The sequence below is a fragment of the Eulemur rufifrons genome, chromosome 3, assembly GCF_041146395.1.
Source record: "Eulemur rufifrons isolate Redbay chromosome 3, OSU_ERuf_1, whole genome shotgun sequence".
Taxonomy (NCBI): Eukaryota; Metazoa; Chordata; class Mammalia; order Primates; family Lemuridae; genus Eulemur; species Eulemur rufifrons.
Window position 1 is genome coordinate 86,117,390 of NC_090985.1, and position 19,967 is coordinate 86,137,356.

A 19,967-nucleotide genomic window follows, 5' to 3' on the forward strand; every position below is an offset into this window, starting at 1 on the left:
ATAGGGAAAATGGGAATTGTAGCTAAATGTACCTTTATTTACAAAATATTCATTACAACATTTTTTCTTTATATGGAGACTTTTGGGATGCCCCGTAGTATCCCATTACACACACACACACACACACACACACACATAAACACACACACCCCACATTTTCTTTATCCAGTCTTTTAGAGGTTCAAGATTACATAAAATAAAATGCCAATCCAACGCTAAATTTAATTCAGGAATTAAAGGCTGTCGGAGCTGTAATTGAAAGTTAGGAAGACAGTTCAATCCCTTGTCCTATGGTGATGGTGAAGAATGGCCTTGTGCATCCCTGTAGCTGTCTCTCAGGCATTTTTCTCAAAGTTACAGGGTAATTTTAGATTAGTGGCTTTCACAGCAAGATGAGCTATGCCTATCATACATATAAGGAAAACAAGAGCAATCGTCCTTCTTAGAAGAAAAATAATAAAAATGCCTAACTCCATTTTCATTCACTATATAATTACACATAATTATACAAACGATTATAGTGAGGAATCCTTTCTCCATAAAAGTCCAGGCTTGGGTACACCCCAGGAATCTACTGAATTTCAAGGATACAGGAATAGCTATGATTGCCTAAATTACTTTTCATGATTTGATAAAGTTTCAAAAGCTAACATACCTTGCTCAGAAGATTTATTTTCTTTATCATGACAATTGTGCTTCCTACTATCCAACTGAACACCAAATGCACTCCCCAGGGAGGTTGATGTTTTGGGATAAGAAACTTCCATCACGTTGACATGGCAGTTGGTGGGGCAGAAATCACTACTGTGGAGTGGGGAGATTTTAGATTTGGCCTGTTTAAAAGTGGGCCAGGCTCTGTTCTTCAGTACACGAGAAAACTGCAAATTAAAGAGGAAATAAAAAGCAGTTGAACACACAGTAATAACTCAGATGTCTCACTTGTGTCATCCGTAACAAAAATCAAAAGAAAATTAAATCGTGTCAACTGGAACGAGTGAAATAAATTATAAGTTGTTCAAATTAAATTGTTATTTCAAAACTCAAAATATTCTCAATAAAGCAAAGCAATAGAAGCAACAAATGCATATGATTCCTTTGAAACTCTGATTGCAAGTTAGATGCTAAAGCAAATGAATTTCAGTGACCAACACAATTTACTAGGACTCAAATCCACAGGCTCCTAGCAGCTGAGGGAGTTTGATAGAGAAACTGCATCACAGGACACCAGGACAGGAAAGAGACCTTCCAAGCCAGGCAAAATGGCAAAATAGGGTCAAAGGTGGAAGAAGATGGGATTATTGCAAACACAGTCAGAAAGCCAAAGCATGGGTCTGCATGCAGATCGGACAGCAAGGTATGGTGGTGCCGACCAGAATGGCAGTACAGCTCCACTTCCCACACTGCCTGCTAATCGCTGCTGAGTACCTGGGTCAGGACTAGCGTGAAGACTGGTATGAGCTCTGCTTTTATGCCATTGAGAATAGAGTGATACTCAAATGATTTGTACGACTACCAAGGGTAGCCACCCACTGCTGCAAACCCTGCAATGGGTTTCCATTCAAATCCATCTACTCCTCACCACGGTCTCTAAAGCGCCCCCAAGCCTGATCCTCACCTAGCTTCTATCCCAAGCTCTCTCCCCACCGTAGCCGTAGCCCCTGAGCTCCCGCTAGCCCTCACTGAGTTCCTGGCACACACTATCTGCTTACTCTGGGCCTTTGTACAGGCTGTTCATTGGGCCTAGAATTTTCTTCATCCCTTATTGCCTAACATTTTCCTATCCATCTTCAAATTCTATGAAATGCCATGAGCTTTAGTCTAGGTTCAATTTCCCTGGCTACACGCTAGGTTGCAGCACATTTTAACCCTCCTTATAATTATAATATACATAATCATCTCCAGCTCCCCTGGCTGATGGTACCTATGTCTGTCTTGTGCACCATAAATAGGTGTTTCATGGAGTTATATTGAATTGTAGTCTCAAAAGTGAAGGACTGAGAGTCACTGGCTACCTGTGTTCTAGTTATGGCTGTCATGATAACTGATATGTTGGGCAAGTTAGTGTGTTTTTATTATTCTTAGTAAAATAAGGGATATGGATTAAATAATCTCTATGTTCCCTTCTCCCTTGAAAACTGTAACTATGATCCTACTAGTAGAGTAAAAATTTGGGCATGGAAAAGAATAAAAATTAAGACTACCACTGGTCACTGTCTACCTTTTCTAGGTTAAATTCAAGAATAAGTATCAAAAATTATATCTCATAAATACAAGCTCACCATTAGAATATAGATGCTCTTATTTGTATATACATACACTACATATCTATGTGTGTATATATGCATACATATGTATAATTTATATATTAAATTGTGTTTTCAAATCACATGTCAGAAGCTGTGCAGTTCAGCAAAGTGCTAGCACACAGTAGGAATCTAAATGGAACCAGATTGAAATGCAGGAAATTATTAATGAAATTATGAACAAATTTAATAATAATGTATAGCAAAAATATCCTAAACACTAAAAAAAAGGAAGAAATTGAGAGACTTCCTGGCCTATTTCCCTCACTTTACTAATAAAGAAACGGTGATCTGGAGACTTATGTGGGACAGACCTAGAATTTATGGGCATATGCAAAATTGCAGTCAGAAGTCTTTTCCCACTGCTGTTGCAGGATAAAGTCTCAGATAAGGCTCCCATGGCACGCATAAAGGTACAGAAATCAATTTTATTATGTCACAGCAGCCACTATAATGGGAAGTTATGCTCCTCTTGCCTTCTTCCATTTTAACCAATTATCCATCCATTCAAAAATAAGAAGAGAGGCATCTATTCCAGACCCTGTACTCAGTGCTGCAGATATAGCCCTTGCCCTCCTGGAGTTCATGGTCTGGTAGGCAACACAGGTAAAAATAATGTAATATCATTATAGCAATTCTATGTACCACACATATAATACAGTCATGCATCGCTTAACAGTGGGGATATATTCTGCGAAATGCATCATTAGGTGATTTTGTCATTGTGTGAACATCATAGTGTTACACAAACCTAGGTGGTATAGCCTACTACACACCCAGGCCATATGGTGTAGCCTATTGCTCCTAGACCACACATACAGCATGTTACTGTGCTGAATACTATAGGCAACTGTAACACAATGGTAACCATTTATGTATCTAAACATAGAAAAGGCCGAGTAAATATAAGGTATTATAATGTTTTGGGACCACCATCATACATGGAGCCCATCATTGACCAAAACCTTGCACAGTGCATGACTGGATATATACAATTATGTAAGAAATGCATAGGCCAGATAACTAGAAATTTCGGTATGTGCTGAGAAGGAAGTGAACAGGGTGCTGTAACGAAATGCTACTAGAGTGATCAGAGAGTAGGGGAAGATTTCCTCACCAGGAGGATGGGTTTCCCACAGCTTTCCAGTCTGTATCCCAGTCCAAATGCCTGTGAACACCAGGTCCCTTTCCCCAGATACTAGGAAGGGGTGCATACTGTGTCTGAAGGTGCCTGAACCCTTCCCAAAGAGTCAGAGTCAGAGAGAAACCCTCTCTGCTAATTCTTGAGAAGGAAGGCCCTTGGGAACACGGTGCAGTCTTCCATCCTGGGGTGTCCCCAGGAGAAGGGGAGGCAGCAAGAGGGACCCCACAGTCACAGGTACTGGAAATGTGGTGACATTTTGAAAATCAAAACTGTACTCTCATACAGCAGTCCTGCTATGTAACTGTGAGACCTTTCGAAACTCAAAACTCAGATGAAGAAGGTACAGTTCATGTACTGACCGCGGTTTGTGCATGAGAACACATTCTCATTGTGCCCTATAGCAGGAAATGGCCCTGTGAACATTAATCTGCCTAGCTTTTTAGCAACATCAAAGCAAATACTGAGCTCATGAATCTGCTTTGGAGAAGCTCCCAAGGAAAGAAAAAAAAAAAAAAAAAAGCTCTTTTCTCTAAATAAAAACAGCAATTTTGCAATAAAGAAATGTACAGGGTGTGGGGGGAGGTGAGTTGGGAGGGACAGGACTTTAAATCTGCTATGGATAATGTAGCCCAAACTTATTGCCACCTTTATCCACTTATCCAACCGTGATACATGGAGGGCCAGGGTATCAGGCACCGTTCTCAGCATGCTGGGAAATATCAGTGAGCAAAACAAAGATTCCTGTCATCTGGGGGTTACATTCTACTGGGGGGAGAGAGAAACAGTAAATGCAGGAAGTCAATTATATGAGCTTAGGAGATGGTAGATGTAATTGAAAACAAAATAGAGCAGAGTAAGAGGGTTGGACGCTGCAGAGACAACATGAAGAATGGACTGCCCACTGTAATCACAGTGTTAGGGTAGGCTCACTGAGAAGCCCACATTCAAGCCAAGTCTGGAAGGAGGGAGGAGTTTGAAATGTGGACATCTGGAAAAGAAACATTCCCGGCAGGGGAAACAGCCAGTGCAAAAGCCCCAAGGCTGGTGTGTTCAAGGAACATCAAGAAGACCAGTGTGGACAGCAGGAGGGCAGAGGAGGCAGCCTGGAGAGGTACTGGGTGGAGCTAGGGCAGGTCTTGTGGGGCCTTGGAGGACAATGATTGAAATGCACAGTCATTCAGGAGAACTGTGGGTGGGCACGGTGGCAGCAGGAAACCAGTCACAGCAGAGAGTGGGCAGTGGTTTACCCGAGGCTGTCAGCAACAGAGGCAGTGAGGAAAGGTGGCATATTTTGAGGGTAAAGCCAAGAGGAAGATGTGACAGAGAGGAGTGAATTCAAGGCGTTAGGTTGTGCAACAGTGAGGGGGGTGTGTAATCCTGGGACAGAGGAGACAGCAGAAAAGACAAACTGCAGAGGCGAGGCAGGGATCAGGAGCTTATTTTGAACACGTGGAATCTGAGATATCTGTTGAGCCCAGTTGGAAAGGTCAAGCAGGCCAGGAGACTGGATGAGACTGATCAGAAGCTTGAGAGTGGAGAGAGAGGAGAAGTTCTCAACCCCAGGGCTCTGTCACATGAAGGGATCAAGAAGAAAAGCAGAAACTAGAAAAGGATACTGCGAATGGGCCACCAATAAGAAAAGACAAAAGCCAGGCTTCTTCAGTGTCACAGAGGTTTAAACAGAGGCTTACGGTCAACTACATCAGACTCTACTAAGACAAGGAATACAAGGAAAACCGTGAACGGACTTCGGCAAAATACAATTGACCCTTGAACAACACAGGTTTGACTGCCTGAGTCCACTTATAAGTGGAATTTTTGATTTGTGACAACTTGAAAAAACTCAGAACTGTATAGCCTAGAAATATTAAAAAAAAAAAAAAACTAAGAAAAAGTTAGGTATCTCATGGATGCATAAAATATATACAGAAATTAGTCTATTTGATCATTTATTACCATAAAATATACACAAATCTATTATAAAAAGTTAAATTTTATCAAAACTTATGCAAACACTTATACACTGTACATGTCACCATTTGCAGGCAAGAGAAAAGTCAACAAATGTAAAGATGTAGTATTAAATCATAACTGCATAAAATTAACTATAATGCATAGTATACTACTGTAAAAATTTCGTAGCCACTTCCCGTTGCTATTTCAGTGAGCTCAAATGTTGCAAGTATCGCTTAATATGCTGTGTGATGCTAATCATTTCCACGTGAGCAGTTCCTCTCTCCAGTACACTGCAATCACAGTAAAAAGTGATCTCTCACGGTTCTAGCACATTTTTCATCATGTTTAGAGCAATACAATGAACCCAGAATGACACCATTGGGACCAATACAAAACGCCACCAGTGATGCTGGAAGTGCTCCCAAGAAGCAAAGAAAAGACTTCACAAAAAAAAGTTCAATTGCTTGATATGCACCATACAGTGAGGTCTGCAGCTATGGTTACCGGCCATTTCAAGACAAATGAACTCAGCGTAAGGACCATTATAGAAAAAGAAAAGGAAATTCGTGAAGCTATCGCTGCAGCTACACTAGCAGATATGGAAATCTTGCCCTTATTGTGAAAAACTTTTTTATCTCATATTGAAAATGCACCTTTTGTGGGTGCAGGATTGTTATAAGAAAGGCATACCTAGAGACTCTAATATGATTCGAGAAAAAGCAAAGTTATTACATGACAACTTAAAGCAAAAGAAAAGTAAAGCATATAAAGCTGGAGAATTTAATGCCAGCAAAGGATGGTTTGATAATTTTAGAAGGAGGTTTGGCTTAAAATATGTCAAGATAACAGGAGAAGCAGCTTCTGCCAACCAAGAGACAGCAGATGAGTTCCCAGATGCCATTAAGAAAATCATTGAGGAGAAAGGACATCTGCCAGAACAGGTTTTTAATATAGAATAAAGTGCCCTATTCTGGAAAAAGATGCTGCAAAAGACATTTATTAGTAAGGAAGAGAAGCAAGCACCAGGATTTAAGGCAGGAACAGATAGGCTAACTCTACTGTTTTGTGCAAATGCAGTAAGATTTATGGTTAGGACTGCCCCTATCTATAAAGCTGCTAACCCCTAAGCCTTGATGGGAAAAGACAAACACCAGCTCCCAGTCTTCTGGTCACACAAGAAGGCCTAAGGTAGGCACGGTAGCACATGCCTCTAGTCCCAGCTACTCGGGAGGCTGAGGCAGGAGAATCACTTGACCTCAGAAGTTAAATGTCCAACCTGGGCAGCATAGTGAGACCCTGTCTCTAATTAAGAATATAAATAAATAGATAAATAAAAGAAGACCGACCTAGACAACAAAAACCTTTTTCTGTACTGGTTCCATGGATGCTTTGTACCTGAAGTCACAAAGTACCTTGCCAGTAAGGTACTGCCTTTTAATGTTCTTTCGATGTGGGACAATGCCCCAGGCCTCACAGAACCCCATGAGTTCAACACCAAAGGCATCAAAGTGGTCTACTTGCCCCCACACACAATGTCTCTAATTCAGCCTCTAGACCAGGGAGTCATGAGGCCCTTTAAGGCTCATTACACCTGGTGCTCTATGGAAACGATTGTCAATGTTATGGAAGAGAATCCTGATAGAGAGAACATCATGAAAATCTGGAAGGATTACACCACTGAAGATGGCATTGTTGCTACAGAAAAAGCTGTGAAAGCCATCAAGCCCAAAACAATAAATTCCTCCTGGAGAAAACTATGCCCAGCACAGTACAAGACTTCACAGCATTTACAACAGAGCCAATCAAGAAAACCATGAAAGAGATTATGGAGATGGGAAAAAAAGTAGGAGGTGAAAGGTTTCAAGACATGGATCTTGGAGAAACTTAAAAGCTAAAAGACACCACACTACAGGGATTAACAAAAGACAACTTGATGGAGATGAGTGCTTCTCATCCAGTGATAGACAAGGAGGAAGAAGACAGAGGAAACGCAAAAAAAGCTGCTTTGGACTTCTTTTACGGCACGGACCCTTCTGTGATATGGGCACCGAAACTAAAGAAAACGGTGGAAGAAGAATTGGTACCACATAGAAACATTTTTAGAGAAGTGAATAAGCAAAACGGTCAGACAGAAATTATGATGTAATTTCCATAAAGGTACACCGAGTGTGCCTGCCTCTCCTGCCTCCCCACTTCCACCTCTTCCACCTCTTGCGTGGGACAGCAAGACCAAGCCCTCCTATTCCTCCTCCTTCTGAGCCTACTCAGCATGAAGATGAGGAGGAAGACCTTTATGACGATCCACTTCCACTAAATGAATAATAAATGTACTTTCTCTTCCTTATGATTTTCTGAATAACATTTTCTTTTGTTTAGCTTACTTCATTATAAGAATACAGTACATAATACATATAACATGCAAAATATGTGCTAGTTGACTTTTATGTTCTTGGTAAGGCTTCTGGTCAACAGTGGGTTATTAGTGGTTAAGTTTTTGTGGAGTCGAAAGTTATTCTTGGATTTTTGACCGTGCAGGAAGTCAGCACCACTAACCTCCCCCTTTGCTCAAAGGTCAACTATATAGCCATTTCAGTTACATGGAGGGGACCAGAGCCCCACTGGAGTGTGGGCTCTGGAGGATGAAGGCGAGACAGCAGGTATAGACAGCGTAGGGAGCCCTTTACGAGAGAGAGATCAAGAAATGGAACAGTAGGTAGAGAGGAGTGTGAGGGGCAAGGAAAGTATTTATTAATACTTTGAATACAGGTGATATTAAAGCATTTTTATATATTTATAGAAATAAACAATTTTTGGAGATTGGACCTCACATTTTTAATGCATTGGTAGTTAATTCATGCATTATTGACTATGGTAACACAGTTAAATCCAATTATAGTCACATGACTGAAAGAAATAATAAAAATTTAAGCTATTATTTTGCAGATAGTCTCCCATTTCAGTTAAGTGTAAGACCTCTCAGGCATGGAGTTATAAAAGTTTTGTACTGGCCTACCCTTTTAGGGGAAGGAGACATGAGAAATAATTTTGCCTACAATTGCCCAATCTATAGATCAGTGGGAAGATTATGTGGCATTAATAAGTAAAGGTACTTAGAATGTTCAATGTAAGACTTCCAATTCCTACATGTAATACTTCTGCATAAACAGGAACTATCTCTTGAAAGCATTATAAATATTTACATCTAGGAAGTATTCCCAATACCTCAAATAAGCCCAATTATGGAATTATTCTACAGCACAAGAATGACTGTAGAACTAAGAAAAGTTCTCAAAACAATTTAGGGGGAGAGTGTTCCTCCAAACAGGGTGTAGTTTTACATTCAAATTGCCCACACATCCTGGTCTACAGAGAATAGGTGCCTACTTAGGATTCATTCACGTCTTCAGTAAGGTCGGACCTCACCTCTTACACGTGCTGGAAACCATCTGTACCCTGCACACTGGCCAGGAAATCTACTGTGATGGCAGCACATAGAAACAGCAGAAATCAACTGGCTTCTATTTTTAAAACCTAAAACTTTTAGAGTGAAAAAGCAAAGCCAGCGTCTTTGAAATTTTAGTTTCTATGGATACATTTCATTTCACAAAAAGAGGAGTGATGAAGACTTCGTCTGGAAGAAAAATATTTTGCTAATAATAGTTTAAAAGTAAATACGTGGAAATTAAAAATGCTATTGTTTCAGCTGATGCACATTTGATACATAAATGGAATTAACTTTATGTGACCTATTAGGGCTAGTTATCATCTTAGGCATTTATATCGTATTCAAATTGAAAAGATCCCGGAAATATTTTCTTGCTAACCTTGCTTCTCTATGTAGTGAGAAAGCCAATTATGTTAAGTATGTTTATGGTCAAAGGGGGATGATGACACGGGTAGTTTTTAAACCATGTAGGTCCTAGTTGACTAGATGTATCTTTTTATTTCTAAATTAAAAATAAAAATAAGTGAGACAGCACTCTATAAGACTGATACCTACTCTGCTACTTGCCAACTATATGACCTTAAACAAATTCTTAACCTCCCAGAGAAAACACGAAGATAAGAGTCAGTAGACATGGCTGTTTTGAGACTCGAACAACAACAATGTACACAAAATAGTTTTCCATAATTCAGTGATATTATTTTTACCATCTATTATAAAATCACTGCCCATTAGCCTGTCCATTTCTGCCTTAAAAGCTTCCAGGATCCCAGTTACCTATAAGTAAATGGAATATACTTCTCACTCACCAGGATGAGGTTTTGGGGAATCTCCAATGTTTGGGGGAAAACTACTAAATGCTTCTAATCGCCCACAACACATTGTCCTCAGTTTATGGCAAACCATATTTTTGTTAGAAACCAAGGAATGACGGCTTCTTCATCTGCCATCACCAAGTTATCGTAAAGCTGTATGTATTTGTCTTCTACATACAGCTTGAATTGATTGTTTTTTCTCTATCTCCAATGCTCCATCCAAGGCACCACCAACTTGCATTTTGACAGGTAGAAAAGACTTAATTTTTGTTCTTTTTTGAGACAAGGTCTCACTCTGTTGCCCAGGCTAGAGTCCAGCAGCGTCATCATAGCTCACAGCAACCTCAAACTCCTGGGCTCAAACGATCCTCCTGCCTCAGCCTCCCAAGTAGCTGGGACTACAGGTGGGCACCATGACAACTGGCTAATTTTTCTATTTTTTTAGTAGAGATGAGGCGTTGCTCTTGCTCAGGCTGCTCTTGAACTCCTGAGCTCAAGCAATCATCCCTCCTCAGCCTCCCAGAGTGCTAGGATTACAGGCATGAGCCACTGGGCCCACTGAAAAAACTACTATGAACCGTACCAGTTTGACTCTGCCCCACCAATACTTTGTCCACACTGCTGCTCAAGTGATTTCCTGACAAATTTGATTATTATACTACTCCAAATTATCACTGGGAAAATCCAATTTTCTCAGTTTTCTTTTTTAATTGCATCCAATTCAAATCCTCCTTTCTAGTCTAGATAGTATGCCAATTCTTCATCAATAATCAGGCTCTTTTCTACATCTTTGCCTTTACTTCTGATATCTCTCTTTACTTGAATGCCATCTCTTCTCCTCTTCACTCTGACAAATTACCCACAGTGCTTTTTCTTTTACTAAAATCCTACTGCCCTTATGGTATTAACCACACTGTTTAGCACACAGGCTGTGTGATGCAGTGTCAAACACAGGTAAACAAGCGAACAATAACCAGCTTTAGAATAGAAAAAAAGCAAGATTCAAATTCCACTGTGGTCCCAGCTGTGTGCCTCTGGGCAAGTTACTTGACCACTCTGAAACGCAGTCACTTCATCAATAAAAGGGGTAATGTGTATCTCCTATAACCATTTTGGTAAAATTATACAATACAGACAAACTGTAAAATATCTGATGCAATGCCTAACACCTGGTAGTAAACTACTAAAAACTGTTGTATACTAGAGAACTCTAGTACCGTCATATAAACTAGGGTGTGTGATGCCAGCACATTGAACCATTCATGGTGGTACCTCCTAGTAGGTTAAGTAAACATTGTTATTACTGTTTACTTCATGTCTTTTGACCTTTCTTTTCAATTGGATTATAAGTGTGAGAGGATAGGCATCTTGAAGTAACTGTTACTTAAGCTCCTACTGCCTCCATGAAAGGTACACATTAGTAAATACTTTCCTAACCTTCACTCCATCATACAACAAATTTGCTTTAATGAAATTGAGTTTTTGATCTATGCCATTGAAGATAGCATTAAAAATATGTGCTACACAAAACAAATTCCTTTTTATCGCTTCTTTTGCAGAGATCCGTTTATGGGCACTACCCATGACATTTCTTGGTGTTGCCTCTATGAAATCCAGGATGAGAGATTTCTTTTAAAGCCCAGCCCAGGAAAAGCTGTGTTTCTCTTAAGAAATATGTATCCTTCATAGAGATATTGATAAACATGTAATAGACTGTTTCCCATTTCATTCTGGCTACCAGCAGGCTGAAGGCCAAATATAGTCAGCAACTTTAGCAACTACGTAGAATCTTGAGACCTGCTTTACTGTGTAGTGGACCTGGTAATTTTCCTCCAGTATCCATTCTCTCCTTCTTCCTTTTAATAATTTCCCCGAGTTTTAGTCGGGCACGTAAATGCCCAGCATGAGACTACACTTCCCGGGCTCTCTTTTGCTAAAGAGTAATTAGATGTGAATAGGAGTGAGGTGTACAACTTCTGGGTCATATTCTCAAAAGGAAGCTTTACTCTCCACTTCCTTTTCCCTCTTCTGAGGGTTTGTAACATAGACATGGTGGGAGTGAGCCAGCTTTGACCTTGAAGAAGAGGACAATATCCCAGAAGAGAAAGCAGAAATACAGAAGGCAGCTGATCCCTGAAAGATTGTCAAGTCCCACCTCACTGGACTCCTGTCGGGTGGAACTTCTATGTGAGTGAAAAATAAATGTATCGTGTTTAAGACTGTGTTATCCAGGTCCTTTTTAAAGGAGCTGCATCAATTAACTACCTAGCCTACCTTGATTTTAATATTATGATTTTATTTATATAGTTTACTTTTTTCCTTGTATACTTCTTTAAGTTACTTCCATTATTCTTGTTGTATGAAAGAACAGAGAGAAGAAAGTAGGAAGGAAAGCAAAACAAAGGAAGAGAAATGACATGGACACAGTGACCAGTTTGACACCCAGGATCTACCTGAACCCCATCGCGCCTTGTACAGATCCATCTCTGAAATAGAATGGTTCTTTTTCAAAATGTCTTCAAAAAGAGAATAATACTCATTTGCTCTTGTTCAGAGTTTTTAAGTTTTACTTCAAAGCACTGTCACATCTAATAAAGAAAAGAGACATAAAAAGAGAACTTCCATCCTGCAACTCCAACAAGGCATATTCATGGAATCTTCCCCAACTCAAATAGGCGAACTGGGCTCAGCAGTCTTGGACAGAGGATTAACAGGTGTGGCCGTTAAGCAGTGACCCTGAATACCAGTCTTGCTCGTGTGAATGGACTTTTAACAAATTACAATAGCAATGTACACTCAACTTAACAAGCCAGACATTATAGGGAGTTCCGAAAGGAAAATTTAACAGTCCCTCTTCCCTTGCCTCACTCTACTTGAGGTAACCAATGTTGACAGTCCCTTGGATATTCACAAACACTCCTATTCTCGGACAGGCATATATAGACATATATGGGCTTATTTTCACTTACTATATCAAGAACATAAAACACATACAGTTAACTCATACTCATATACGTTGAGATAAACAATATTCTCTAGTACGGCTGTACCAAATTTTAAGCAACCTGGTTCATTTGGGGGAAAATAATTTAATTAATTAGTCTCCTATTGGTACAAATAGAAAAAAATTAAAACCTGTTATAGGATATGTTTTGGAGATCAATTCCCATTAATTCCATCTCTAAAATATATCCCCAAATCCATCTGACTTTCTCTGTCTACTCCATCGTCACTGTGGTTCAAGCTATCATCATCGCTCAGCTGGACACTGTAATAGCTGCTACTGGTCTCTGTTTCTCCATTCTTGCCCCGGCAATCCATGCCTACAAAAGCACTTCCCATGATACCTCCCTATTTTGATTTCCTCATAATTCTTTTCAATATTTGATATTTCCCCTCTGTAGGAATTTATTTATGTCTTTGCTGTCTCTTCTACTCGAATGTGAGCACTACAAGGAGAGAAATTGTCTGTCTCATTCCTTGCTATATTCCTGGAATCTAGAACAGTGCTTGGCACATAGAGGGTGCCCAATAATTATATTTCAAATGAATGAACCAATCAGTCAATTTAGAATAGCCCATGTTCCACATACTTTCTGACTGAGGGCTTCTGTTCCTTGTGTTGGGAGAAAAAGCAAAGAAGAGCTATAGTGTAATTTTAAAATTTGACTTCAGAATTAGATACCCTGCATTCAAAGCCAAGCTCTATCTTTTTCAAAAAGTAATTTCATTATTTAGGCCTCAGTTATTAATACTATATTTTGAAAATGTGGAAAAATAACATAGCTTACAAGCTTACAAAGATCAGATGAGGTAACAGAAGTAAAGGCAATTTTAAAACTCTACAATGTTATATGAATGTTATTTCGGTAAACTGGTACATAACAAACATGTAAAGAAAGTAACAATAATTGATTTAAATTTGACTTTTAAATAGTAATTTCAATAATAATTGCATGTAAAATCTATAGAAACTTTACCTTTTTATAACTGGATATTCTTTGACGTATGTGTTCAATTCTTTCACTGCAAATGGCACTGAATTTACTCTGAAGGTCAGTAGGAATCACTTCATTTAGAGAATTAAGGCTGGTGCAGTTTTGTACAAAATGATCATCACTTTTAGCCAAGGCTTCAAGAATCTGCAGTGATAAACACACATACCCACATACACACAAAACAAAACAAGAAAAAAACCTTCAACATAAAAATTTCCTAAGTTAACAATACAGGGCAACTTTCCTCTGCTGTTCTTGGTCCCTGCTGGGATCTCACATTCAGTGAGGCACCGTCAGTGCAGAAATTCCATCTGTTTGTTTGAAATCTCAGGTTTTGCCTTCTGCCGACTATAAATCCCTGAGTAGGTAGCTAAGTGGGCTTCAAAGACGCCCTGCTGGATAAATCAGTACATTCTGATGGGCAAACACATCTATAGTTTAGTCGGCAGTCACTGAGAACATTGTTTTCGTCAATTCATAATAGAACAACAAAAAAAAAAAAAAACTAAGGAAAACCAACAGCATCCTTACTTGTTACTGTGAACTCAGCAAGTGCAGAAAGAGTGCATTTAACAAATGCTTGCTGAAGGAATGAATAAATGAACAGTTATCTTGGTGAAGTACAAATTAATGTTACGTGCAGTGTCTGAGCTCCAGCTGATAAAAGCATCAGATAAAAACATCCATATGATGTTTTCAATTAGGAAATTCTTTTGACCATTTGAATCAGTTGTAAGGCAGCGTGTGCGTACATTAATGCGTCTATGTGTGTGTGCATGTGTATGAACCATAGATTATTGAGAATTTCCAATGACTTGAGAATTAATTATGTGGTATATTTATAGGTGGCATTTATGATTGTTCAGAGATCAGAAGGATGGATTATACCTTTAACCAATATTTTTATAATATTCTGTGAAACATAAAATGTGCTCCCTTACCACCTCCACTTCCCTGATATGCTGAATATGGACTATGAGATTTTGTTTAATCCCTAGTCTAGAAATTAGAGCTGACTATATCACTAGCAGTATGACCTTGGCTAGATTTCTTAACTTCTTGGGCTCTCTTTTCTTCATGTGTAAAAAGGGAATGATATTTGCAGTACTAGCTTACACAGTTGTCAAGTATAGAACAATCCATGTAATTTGCAAACTTAAAATAGCTGGAAAATGAGATAAAATAATGATAACAACCTGGTCCCAAACTCTTATATGCACCCCACTAATAGTACAATGTAGCTGGAAAGGGATTGCATTTTGAAAATGTATATTTTATATCAATAGATGTATACAGTGGTCCAGTATCATCAGAAAAATGAGATTTTTTTTAAAAGTTGACTTTCGGAATATTAAAAGAAGATAGTTATTTTAAAACTAGTTCATTTGGATCTCTATTATTTTCTCCCACTAAAATGTTTAAAATGTATGTTATAAATGCTAAATCTATCTCAACTATACATATATGAAACAAGAATTGAAATGAAGAAATGAGTAGGGAAACTACATCTCATTTTTCTTACCTGCAATGTTTAAATTCTCACATGACAATATGAGAGCAGTACAGAGCACTACAGCCAAGGCCTGTGGAGGACGCAGTAGGAGTGTGGCCGAGTCCCCTTGCAGGAGGGCACGACAGCAAGCAGAGTCACCTCTTTACCACGTGCTTTATCCATTTTAATGGAGACCCCCACTTCCTGCCTGCCCATCATGCTTCAGTCTAAGGGCCCTGTGGTGACGGCCTTCCCAAGTGAGAATTACATAAATATCTAAGGATCTATTCACAAACTGATCTCTGGGCTTCCTGAAATTTTATGAACTAAACACAGCACTTGCAGAAGTTGAAATTTTTTATACTGTATTTCACGACTTGAAAATTCAGAGGATTATGTGCATTAAAAAAAAGCAGCATCTATCACGAAAACCATCTGAATCATATTCACGATACTGAATTCACAGACGAAGCAAACTTAATAAACGCAGTGAAGCCTTTGCCATCATCAACAAGCACTTGCCTGAGTGAGAGTCCCATCTAACTTAACACTGTGCTCCAAAGGACCAATGAAAGGGAAGCTGTACATAGCCTGAATAATGGGGGGAGGGGGATAAAAATAAAAGGAAGTTGAATGAGCTGACAGTGACATGTACAGCTATCTACATTTTTAAAAGTGAGGATGCCAGAGAATTCCAGTTGCTATATTCAGAACAAAAAACCTTGTTTTCCCAGGATCGCTCCTACCTTGGCAGTTAGGCTGAAGAAACCTTTGGGCTCAATCATCTTCTCCACCACATTGCACTTTATGCCAGCCGTGCTGTCGTACTCGTACACCACACCGTACTCCAGGTGGACGTTGTCCACCGTCAGACTCACATGCTCCTTCTTCCCGTCGATGATCGCCATGGTGTTGAACTTGTCGATTACCTCTGGAATAAAGACAACTGTCATTCATCAGATTCCGGAAGGGTTTATTAATCTCCCCAAATAATTCTGAGTCTCTTTGAATAGTTTTTAAAGAGTTCTTTAAAGGATGGTTAAATCTGATGTGTTAAATGAAGCATCTATTCTTAACATTTTTAAAACTAAGAACATTTTGGGAAAAGCATATGTTCCAGTGATCCAAATCTCACTGCTGTAACATGACTAGTCTCCGTACATCCACTTTGATCTGTGGGCCATATGTCTACCTATTTATACCTATACAAACACTATACATACAATTTTGTATTTTTTTCATTAAAGATATGCATGACTTAAAGTCAGCGTTTCTAAAACTGCCTCAAATATTGTATGAATATTTTCTCAAGGCAAGAAAATAACTATAGAGAAGCAGAAAGGAGACGCAAGAATCATTCTATTTGATGGGGGTCTCCCAAACGGCATCTTATGGAGAGAGCTCATTGAGAAAATTTTTCATTGCTCACTATAATTAAATTTCCATTTGGAATGTCTGCCTAAAGTTTTTTAGCATACAATCAGTTAGCTAGTGAAAAAAAACACTTAAAATCTCAATTAAAACCTCCGGGGAGATCGAACAGTAAATTTTAAATAAGCAAAACTAGAATATCAGTTTACTTAAAATAAAATCCTAAAATAGTGTAAGCAGTAAATATTAAATAAGCAAAAGTAGAATATTGATTTTCCTTAAAGTAATTAAGTTCCCAGAATAGCTACAAATCAATTTCCAGAGCATGATCTACTACCTTTCAATGTGACACCAATTATGATTTATTCCAAATGAGGAATAAAAGGCTCAGGATACCATCATGAGATTTGTCCTGTTTTGAATAAATAACACCATATCTTATCATAATAACTTTACTGCTCCAATGAGGTTGAGATGTTTCTTATACTGCCCATGGCTTAGGTGGGATCCAACCAAGCAATCTTTCAAGAGTGGAGGGAAAACAGCTTTTCCTAAGTAGCCCCCATATAAGCAGTGTGTACAGGTGTCATGCAGTAAGAAATGTTATGTTTGGTGTTTGGCCCCAGTTGCGGACAGAAAGCTTCTAAAAGCCTTGCAATTTACTGAGTGATAGCAGTAATAGGGACATCTTCTGAAATTCACAACAAGCCCCTTTCAAACATACCCGAGTTCATGCCAATAAAGTGACATATTGAGCACAGACAGGCTCAGAATGTGGCTGGTTGTCAGAGGAACCAACCATGTGATCAGGGGGTTGGAACTTTCAGTCCTACACCTGGACCTCTGGGGAGGAGAGAGGAGCTAGTGATTAAGTTCAATCACCAATGGCCAATGATTTAATCAATCATGTCTGCAAAATGGAACTTCCATAAAAAACCATAAACAACAGGATTCAAAGGACATGGTTCAGAGAGCTTCTGAGTCAGTAAACACATCCACACGTCAGAAGGGTGGCACGTCCCAACCCTTTGGGGCCAGAGCTCCTGCGGTAGGGACCCTTCTGGACCTCACCCTACACAACTCTTCATCTGGCTCTTCATTTTGCATCTTTTATAATAAACCGGTGACAGTAAAGTGTCTGAGTTCCCTGAGCCATTCTGGCAAATAATTGAACTCAAGAAAAGGGTGGGGGAACTCCCTGAATTTATAGCCAGTTGTTAGATATATACTGGTGAAAAACGGAGACTTGTGACAGGTGTCTGAAATGGGGGCAGTCTTGTGGGACAGAGCCTTTAACCTGTGGGATCTCTGCTAGCGGCCTGTGTTAGAACTAAGGTGAATTGTAGGACACCCAGCTGGTGTCAGGAGAGTTGGTGAACTTGTTGGTGAGGAGCAAACCTGGCCCCAACCCCCACGCACAAATGTGCCAGAAGTGTCATGAGTGAAAACAGCTCAGAATGGGGAATTCTCCAGCTGTGCTGGTTTGCATGAACCTAATAGTGTAAGAATAATGCCCAGAGACTTCCACCACCAGTAAGTGGAAATACACCAGGAGAATGTAAAGGAGGATTCAAGGACTTCTGGAAAAAAGATTTGAAACAATAATTCGAGGTATTTGTCAAATGCAGACCTAAGTTGAGCTGCCTCAGTCACCCCTGACAAAGAAGCCACCGAATACAGCAGTCTGCTGGTTTGCTCCACTGAGAAGCCAGAAATAATAAGAATCCTTATCAAAAGATCTCTCTCTCCTCTGTTCCTCTCTCCTTTTCTCTTTCTCTCTCATTTTTACATTAATTTCCCTTTCCTTGTTATCAATGTTAAAATACAATAAACATAACCTGAATCAAGAATGTATTTTTAAAAGAAACTTCTAGACCAGAGCTTCTCAGGTTTCACTATACGTACAAACCAGATCTTGTTCAAATGGGGGCTCTGGTTCAGTAGACCTAGGGTGGGGGCTGAGGTCCTGCATTTCTATCCAGCTCCAGGTCACGCTGATACTGCTGGTCTGTGGGCCACACTGGAGTAGCAAGTTCTAAACCACATGGAAACGCCACACAAGGAAACAGTATAATGGGTATGAATCCTCACTCGACCCCTTAACTGGCTTGGGAAAAGTCCCTTACCCCATAGAGGCCTCAGTTTCTTCTCTCCTAAAAAGAGAATGATGGTGATCATACCTACTTTATGAGTTTTTCTCTTTTGATGACTAATTGAGATACTCCATATAAAACACTTCATAAAGTGCCTAACAAACAGATATGGTTATTATATGCTAGCTACTAGTTATTATTATTTATGTCTGTAGTCCCCAACCTTTTTGGCACCAGGGTCTGGTTTCATGGAAGACAATTTTTCCACGGATGGGGGGATGAATGGTTTCAGGATGATTCAAGCACATTATATTTATTGTGCAGTCAAATCTCTCTGCTAATGATAATCTGTATTTGCAGCTGCTCCCCAGCGCTAGCATCACCAGCTCAGCTCCACCTCAGATCATCAGGCATTAGATTCTCATAAGGAGCACAACCTAGATCCCTCGCATGTGCAGTTTACAGTAGGGTTCGAGCTCCTATGAGAATGTGATGGTGCTGCTTATCTGACAGGAGGCGGAGCTCAGGTGGTGATGCGAACAACGGGGAGCAGCTGTAAGTACAGATGAAGCTTTGCTCACTGGCCCGCCACTCACTCCTTCTGTGTGGCCCCGTTCCTAACAGGCCATAGACCAGTGCTGGTCCACAGCCCAGGGGTTGGGAACCACAGACTTATGTATTTGACATGACATCTATTTGGCAATAATGACTCAATAAAATGGCTTGAACATGTAAGACCTTCAATATTCAGAGTAGGCACAGGCATAGTGGAAAAAAATACTACAAGCAGGTGGGAAGAAAAAGAAGAAACAGAAGGAACGTACCTTCTACCTTACAGTCAAAAGCATCCCCTGCTTCATCTCCAGGGGCCTTGGAGTTAGATTTTTGAAGGTCCTCTTGAGCACTCTCAATGCTATTATAAACCCATTGTATGGAATCTTGCTGGAAATGAGGAGGAAAAGAGACCTCAGAGGTATTAGCGCTTCCTAAAATGCATGTCCATTTCAAAACCTACTTCAGAAGGAGAGTTGACCATCTTATTTATTCCTCTAGTTTGTTTAAAAAATAATAAAATTTGAAAGAGAGTGAAAATCAGCATCAGAAACTAATAGAAAGCTTATGACAATTATGTTGTTTAACAAACTGACTTTTTTAAGCTTAAAGTTTTATCTTCTGAAGATATGTTCTATGGAAATTTTATCTTCCAAAGTTATGTCCCCAAAATTATGTTTTTTAAATAGGATATATTTCCCAAATGTCTTAATAAATGCTTCAATTACATGTTAAAACAAATGTTAGATGGACAGTTTTCTGATGAACCAATTATATATAATTGTACAAACCATTTAA

At 39.4% G+C, this 19,967-nt stretch overlaps 1 protein-coding gene across 2 annotated transcripts in view; it reads right to left on the reverse strand.

Moving 5' to 3' along the window:
• The window catches only part of PREX2 (phosphatidylinositol-3,4,5-trisphosphate dependent Rac exchange factor 2), a 276,900-nt gene that overhangs the window by 116,308 nt on the left and 140,625 nt on the right, over positions 1–19,967 (reverse strand). For both annotated transcript variants that reach the window (XM_069465531.1, XM_069465532.1), the window contains exons 21-24: positions 19,442–19,559; positions 15,900–16,084; positions 13,644–13,805; positions 656–878 (exon numbers count right to left, since the gene is read on the reverse strand). In XM_069465531.1, coding sequence (XP_069321632.1) covers positions 656–878; positions 13,644–13,805; positions 15,900–16,084; positions 19,442–19,559 — 688 coding nt within the window. The remainder of the gene's footprint in view (positions 1–655; positions 879–13,643; positions 13,806–15,899; positions 16,085–19,441; positions 19,560–19,967) is intronic.